General features: G+C 44.8%; 1 protein-coding gene across 1 annotated transcript; it reads right to left on the reverse strand.

The window, feature by feature from the left end:
- Positions 1-1,189: 1,189 nt before the first annotated feature.
- rassf10a (Ras association domain family member 10a) lies at positions 1,190-5,656 on the reverse strand. The gene is made up of 2 exons (XM_080737290.1): positions 4,690-5,656; positions 1,190-3,090 (listed from the first exon to the last, which is right to left on the reverse strand). The coding sequence occupies exons 1-2, from the start codon at positions 5,278-5,280 to the stop codon at positions 2,212-2,214; spliced, it is 1,470 nt and encodes a 489-aa protein (XP_080593416.1). The 5' UTR covers positions 5,281-5,656; the 3' UTR covers positions 1,190-2,211.
- Between the last annotated feature and the right edge of the window lie 1,903 nt (positions 5,657-7,559).

Here is a 7,559-nt window from a genome sequence, read left to right on the forward strand (position 1 = left end):
TTGCTGTCACTTAAATGTTTATAGGCCTATGTGAAACACTTTGAAGGCACAATCAGATATTTGGATCTAGTTATGTTATGCGTGTGTGGTTGAGATGTTCAGTTAGCTCATTTAAAAATATGTTATATTTTGCAATAATAAATTATTGGGATGTATCCATATGAACTGTTATCTAATGGGTTTTATTTTCACAGATCATTTTATAACCTTGACTCTGATTCAAATGTAATCCTTTACTTCAATATGCTATTGGTTAAACAAACAAACAAAAGGGTGGGGGGGTCAAAGTTGAGTCTGAAGTAGGCCTGTCACAATTATTACAATCGCAATTATTTGACATAATCGCAATTATTTAGTCATAATTGTTTCCATGTTGAACATTTTCAAAAATAGTGGAAATTGCAGATCTACAAGCTCACAACGCATCGTGACACATTGTTAGCTTGTAGATCTGCCATTTCCCACTATCATTTTTTAAGTATAAAGTTGTCAAATATGTCATTGATTTTGTGTGTCATATCTGCCATGTGCAACTTCAAAGCCTAAAAACCAAAATAGAAATGTAATTGCAACGACAAAAACACAATGGAATCGTTATTCACAATTATTTGAGTGACATCATCATGTCAAATGTCATCGTGACAGCCCTAGTCTGAAGATGCTATTGAGGGAAACACATAGGATATCTTCTTCACAGAGACCTGCAGCAACTTCATGGCTGGATTTAAAAGAGTGCAAAACAAGGGGTAATTTAAACCTTTCATCATGACAAAGGCACAGATCCCATATTTATTTCATTCCACACAGGAAGCTACATGGAATTTGATTTATTGTCTCCTCCTGATCCAATCGTAAAGATCAGATCTGTACCTCTCTATCTAGACCAGGGGTTTTCAAACTTTTTTGACTCAGGGCACCCCATGTAAATAACTTTTTCATCCACAGCACCCCTGAATTACACTGTTAATTTTTACATCTTACATCCTATTGGAGAAATATCCGTTTCCATCAGAACTGACTGAAAATAACGTTATACTTGACGTTTAACCACTTGAACCCCAGCATGCCTATTCTGGGGGAAAGGTTCACCAAAAATAGCCGATCTACAAGCTCACACCGCGTCTCGTTGTGACGCGTTGTGACGCGTTGTGAGCTTGTAGATCTGCTATTTTTGGTGAAGAGAGTTGTCATAGATGGAAAAAGAACTCATCAAGTACAGTGCAAATCAGGTCTGTTTTACTAAGCATAGTGAAGTGATATTGATGTAGTGATATTGATGAATTCCAAATATTATCAAATTATCTCGCGGCACCCCTGGACTGGCATCACGGCACCCCAGGGTGCCCCGTCACCCACTTTGAAAACCCCTGCTCTAGACACTCAAAGTCAGGTTTTGGTAACTGCATATAACAAGCCTGGGAGTGACACTTGACAAAGATGCGATGAAATACAGTGCTTTGATGTCTGTCGATTTCTAGATGCAATAAATATGGTCCCTGTGTGTTTGAGACAGAGATGCAGCATTTATAATGAATGATGAATATCAAGTGTTCTGTCAATCCTGCCTATCATGCAGATTGGAGTCAGTCGCTCTATTCCAGTTTGTTCTATGTATCGAGTTTTCATTATTCTGAAAACAACTCAAGAACCAAAATGACTGACTCACGCAAAATGTAGAATACTGAATGTTAGATGGTAACTTAGACTAATGAATGCCTTGATCTTTCAATCACAGAATCACAAGTCTTGCCAGACTTGGGTGAACCAATCAAACGGCTGATAAACTCTGGGTTTATGGTCTATATAGTCATATAGGCTATCATGGGCCATAGGCTATTTGTGTGTAACTGACTTGCTAGGGATTGTTAGCAGATTACTGAAGGATGATAGTGGCATTTTAGAAAGCTATAGTGAATTAAAGGCCTACAGTTACATTTCGGACTAAATACTTTGCTAACATTTTCATCAAGTAGCCAATGCCTTAATGGTAGGTTACTTATTTCTCCATGTATGCTGTATCATCATAGGTGACATTCCCAACTATTATTCCTCAACTAGCCTATTAGCTGCGTTGATTAGGCTATATGAGTTATTGCTATAGAATTACAGTGTCCATGCTTAGCCTATATTGCCAATGTTGATTTCACTGCCCCTGAGTTTGTGGCTTTGCTTTGCATAAATGTCTGGTATATATTCCCAGTTATCGCTGCGTTATACCAATGACTCGCACACAGGCGGGTTGTCAGAGTCTTGGCTGTGCATGGAGCTCAGGCCCGTGTCCGAGTCCTCGTCGTTAGTGTTGCAGGTCTTTGACAGACCTCTGGCCTGCTCCACCCAGCCGCTGTTCGACTCGGCCTCAGCAGCAGCCACCATGCCGGGGGTTCCCTTCAGCTCGGCAGGCAGCGCGCTGTTCACCTGTTCTATCTCCATCGTCTCCACTTTCGCCAGTAAATCCAACAGTTCCCTCTCCTTGGCCTCCCAGAGTGCCAGACTCAGGTCCAAGTCCCCCCTGATCGACTCCAGGTCCGTGTTCAGCCGCAGGCCGATGTACAAGCTGGTGTCCAGCTGAGTTCTGATCCTCTCCTCGTCCAGTGTCAGCTCGCTCTCCGACAGACCGGCCTCCACCGCGTCCGGCTCCGCACAGCACGCGGTGCCGTGAGGGCCGGTGGCGGCGGCCATCAGGTCCACAGAGTCGGCCAGGCTGTCCGTGTCTCTCCCCGACGACGGGTCCTCGCGCCGCCGTTTCATCCAACGCTGGTTAAGCTCCTCCTGGATCTCCCCGGTGATGCTGTCCACGAGTGCCTCACGCTCCGTCAGCTCCTCCTGCAGCCGCACCACCTCCTCGCACCGGCGCGCGTACTCCTCGAACTGCACCAGAGCCTCGCCCGTCGCGCCCTGGCCGTCCTGCCGCTCCGCCTTGCGCTTACAGTCCGAAGGAGAGGAAGAGGAGGAGGCTTGAGCGTCCACGCCAGAGGAGTCCACCATGTACGTGTCCTGCACGTAGTTGACGCCGTGTCTCTTGATCCTGTCGAAGTGCACCTTGGCCTCGCACCTCTCGATCTCCCTGTCGAGCTCCTTGATCCGCTGGATCTGATTGATGGGAGACTTTATTAGAAGTTTGCATGGGAAAAAGTACAGGACAGTACAACAGTTCACGGATACAAGGTCAACTAAAACAGTGGTTGTCAAAGTGGATCCCAGGGACTTTGTGGGGTCCTTTATGGGGGTCTAAATTGACCCAATTTTCAATTTCAATTCAAAGGAGCTTTATTGGCATGAGAAAACGTACGTTTACATTGCCAAAGCAAGTGTCACAAATAAAATAAAAACAGTTGAAATGGGGAACATAATATGTTCCCCATTTTCAACTGTTTTTTATTTTATATACATTAGGAGGGGGTACAGCATTGTATAAACAGAATAGACCCATACAAGTCTCTGAACTTATGTCTGTAACTCTGACAGTGTACAAATGGACCCGTTAGGGTCCATTTGGTTCCATTTGTAGATTGTGTACACTGTTAGAGTTAAGGGGAGACCGTGAAATGTAAAGGTTTGAGAAACACTGATCTAAAAGGATAAAGACCACAAGAAAGCTGTTGGGCTTGTTTGCATTGGGGTCCATTAGTACTCAGTTCATACAATACAACCATAAAGGAGTAGTTCACCCCCAAAATGAAATCTTTTCCATTGATCACTCACGCCATGGAGTTCAATAATATTTGTTTTTAGTTTTTTGTTGCATTCCTAAAAACAAAAATTTGATTATAGTAAATTTACCATGATGGTTTCCCCATCCAGTGCCATGCATTTGGGTCCCCATCCAGGGCCATGCATTGCACAACCACCCTAAGGACTACAACCCATGGCTTGACATGGTTTGTACTGTATGTACAGTAGACAGTACTGCACAGTATACAGTATAACTTTAAATGCATTTTGAGAATAAATAATGCTGCTATTTGTTCGAAAAGCTTTATACCCCTGTAATGTCAAAATGCAACATAGCTCTGTTTATACAATGCTGTACCCCCTCCCACTGTATATATGTTCCCCATTTTCAACTGTTTTTATTGTATTTGTAACACTTGCTTTGGCAATGTAAACATATGTTTTCTCATGCCAATAAAGCTCCTTTGAATTGAATTGCATTTGGGTCCCCATCCGAAATCAATGGGGGTACATTTACTATAATCACATTGTTGTCTTAGGAATGGGACAAATAAAAAAAAATATTATTGAACTCAAGTCTCCATGGCATGAGTAATCAATAGATATAAAGTCATTTTGGGGGTGAACTACTCCTTTAAGGGGAGACCTTGAAATGTAAAGGTTTGAGAAACACTGAACTAAAAGGATAAAGACCACAAGAAATATGTTAGGCTTGTTTGCATTGGGGTCCATTAGTACTCACTACTCAGGTCATACAACATTAAATGACAGACAAACAAAACACAGGGGGTCCTCCCTATGTTGCCCAGGTTCTATGTTCCCCACTTCCCAGGTTAACATTCACCAGCGTTGGCAGGTTAGCATTTCACCAGCGTTAGTCTTAGGTTAGGGTTAGGGTTAAGGTTAGATTTAGGTGGCAAGTGGGGATTCTGGGGAACATAGAACATGGGGAACATAGGTACGGTCCCAAACAAACACAGTCAGTAGGTCTACTTTCTATGCCAAAACTATCCTGACCTGCTGGCGGATGGTGTGGTCCTGGGAGATCACCAGGTGGACCAGCGTCTCCATCTTCTCCACGGAGAACTTGTCCTTGGAGAGCACGGCCTCCTCTCTCTTCCTGTTCATCTTGTCCAGCTTCCTGAAGGCCTTCCTGACGACGCGCTTCTGCTTCTCCTGCGAGAGGTTGACGGCGGCGGCGGCGCTCCACGCGGCTCTTGCGCTCCCCTTGAGCGGCGCGGGCCCCACGCCGCTGTCCTTGCTCTGGACCACGCGCGCCTCGGCGCTCCGCGGCCCGTTGTTGGGCAGCGACGCGTCGGTCTTGACGAGCACGAAGCGCACGTTCTCCTGCTCGTCGCCCCACGCGCTCCAGAGGCGCAGGATCTTGGTCTTGTTGGGCAGCGTCCGCTCGAAGCCTCGCCACTTCTCCACCACGCAGTAGGACTGCGGGCAGCCGGACAGCATCGCCGCCGAGGCGCCCTGCTGCAGGTTCTGGTCCTCCAGCAGCACCTTGACCACATCGGCACAGGTGGTCCGCTTGGACAGGCCGGAGACGAGCTTCTCCTCCCGGCAGACCCACACCGAGATCTTCCCCTCCTCCGGCTCCATCCTCGACTGGAGAAGAGGGCTATTTTAATCAAATAATCCTCTCGTTTTGTAGACCGCAGGGCACATAAGGAAAGTCTTTTCGATCTTAGTTGAAATGGAAGCAGTGTTCAAGTTTCAGGACGTTTGAATATCACACTCCAAGTAGCTTAGAAGCCCAAACGAAAACTTATTTTGTCTGCGTAAAAGTAGCGCCGTGTAGTCCGTGTTCTCGTTAAGGGGATGTCAGACATAATCGGTACAAAACACGTATAAATCCAGAGTTATTCCCAGCTGTATTATAGGTGTCTAAACAGACCAACTCTTCATTCCGGGACTTCATGCCTCTTCTTTCCCCTGCTTCCCAGCGCACTGTAGTGTAGAGAGAGAGAAGGCGCGACCTTCCCCCTCGGTAGGCGCACACTACTCTGTCTCTCTGTGAGTCAGTGTGTGTAACACTACAAGGTGCTATGGGACGGGACACGCCTCCCAGTCTCCCCCCCTCTCCCTCTCTCTCTCTCTCTATCTCTCTCTCTCTCTCTCTCTCTCTCTCTCTCTCTCTCTCTCTCTCTCTCTCTCTGGTCTCTCTCTTCTCAAACTTCAAAATTACCCACGGTCCTAGGCTATAAACCACCCAGCAACTCTTAACATATTTAACCAAGATAACTCAATAGCTAGGCGGGACAGATAATGAAAGACTGAGGGTGATTTTGTGATTGTGGTTGACTTTGGAGATTTTAAGGGGAAGCTTCTTGCTGATTCATTGTAGGCTATTGGCATCTGTGGCAGCATTCCACATCATATTTCTCAATGCCTTGTATCATTCATGGATGTTCCATTAAATTAGTTTTATGCATGAAGACCCAGAAAAAAAAATATGTATTTGTAGGTTTGTAAGATCTTTAATTCAGGCCTATTTATTGTATTTCTAATGATAATAAGTCAGACAAGCTCCCATGCATCTTTATGTTGTAGGCAACTGTCAGTTTTATACTGCATATCTTCAGTCAAGGTCATGGACACACTATGGGAGCTAAACTCACAAGTCCAGGTCAAATAAGTGTAAAGTCAATGTATAAAGTCAATGATACCAAAACCGAGATACTGTGCACATCAGCTCCAAACTCTCCCTCAGTGATGCTACCCTGTGTACGGGTCAAACTCTCACTCAGTGATGCTACCCTGTGTACGGGTCAAACTCTCACTCAGTGATGCTACCCTGTGTACACCAATGCGTTGCTACTCATAAATCTAATCCCCTCTGTGCTGGATGTTTGTGGATAATAAAGCTTAGCTGAACTGACCATCACCATAAGAAAATCCTCACATCATTGGACCATTACACTGCAATGGAGGTTAAACTCCCAGTGGTCTAAAGACATAATCAGCCCTTTCAACCCTGTCACACGGCAAATAGAGTATTATGTATAGTTGATGTGCATGCTATGCAATAATAAGCACAGAGATGCAAGCCTGCAAGGGCATTGTAGTGCTCTTTGTCAGGGGCGTCACACCAAATTCTGGGCCCTGGGTACAAGGATTGACTGCGGGCCCCCCATGAATGTTAGCTATTGAAAAATAGCAGATATACAAGCTCACAAATTTGAGTTAGAAATGTTCGCTTAAAAAATACATATATTCAAAGATTTTCACACATTTTCACAACTTTTCAAAAATAACAGATCTACAAGCTCGCAGCGCGGCACTCGGTGCCGCGCTGTGAGCTTGTATATCTGCTATTTTTCAATAGATAAAGTTATTAGGGCCCCTCCACCTTGGGCCCCAGTAACTCAGTCCCACTTTCCTACCCCTTGTGACGCCCCTGCTCTTTGTGTGCATATTATATTACATTCACGTTATACATTTAGGCCTGATCCCTGACAACCACACAGTGGCGTCAGTTCAGAAAAAGCTAAGGTATGGCAACATAACTGGTGTCTTGCACGCGCGCCCTCACATGCGTGCAAGACACCAGTCATGTTGCCATACCTTAGCAACAGGCATGATGAATTTATTTTAAAGAAGTACAATTTATTTTGTTTCCCCTGTAGCCAAGGTATGGCAGCTGCCACAGCTTGCCATACCCAATTGACGCCTCTGCAACCACAGCATTTCACTGTGTTTAGCCTCATCTAACCCTCGGTCAATGCCATCAGGTCAAGTATGTTGATAAGAGGGCAGGCTATAATAACATTTAATCATTTATTTATGTTCACATTTTACATGAAAACATCTTGAACACAAATACTAGTAGATGCACTCATCAGGTTCAGAATCTCTTTGATACAGTATGTCTGATCTTA

Source organism: Nannobrachium achirus (genome assembly GCF_963921795.1).
Source record: "Nannobrachium achirus genome assembly, chromosome: 11".
Classification (NCBI taxonomy): domain Eukaryota; kingdom Metazoa; phylum Chordata; class Actinopteri; order Myctophiformes; family Myctophidae; genus Nannobrachium; species Nannobrachium achirus.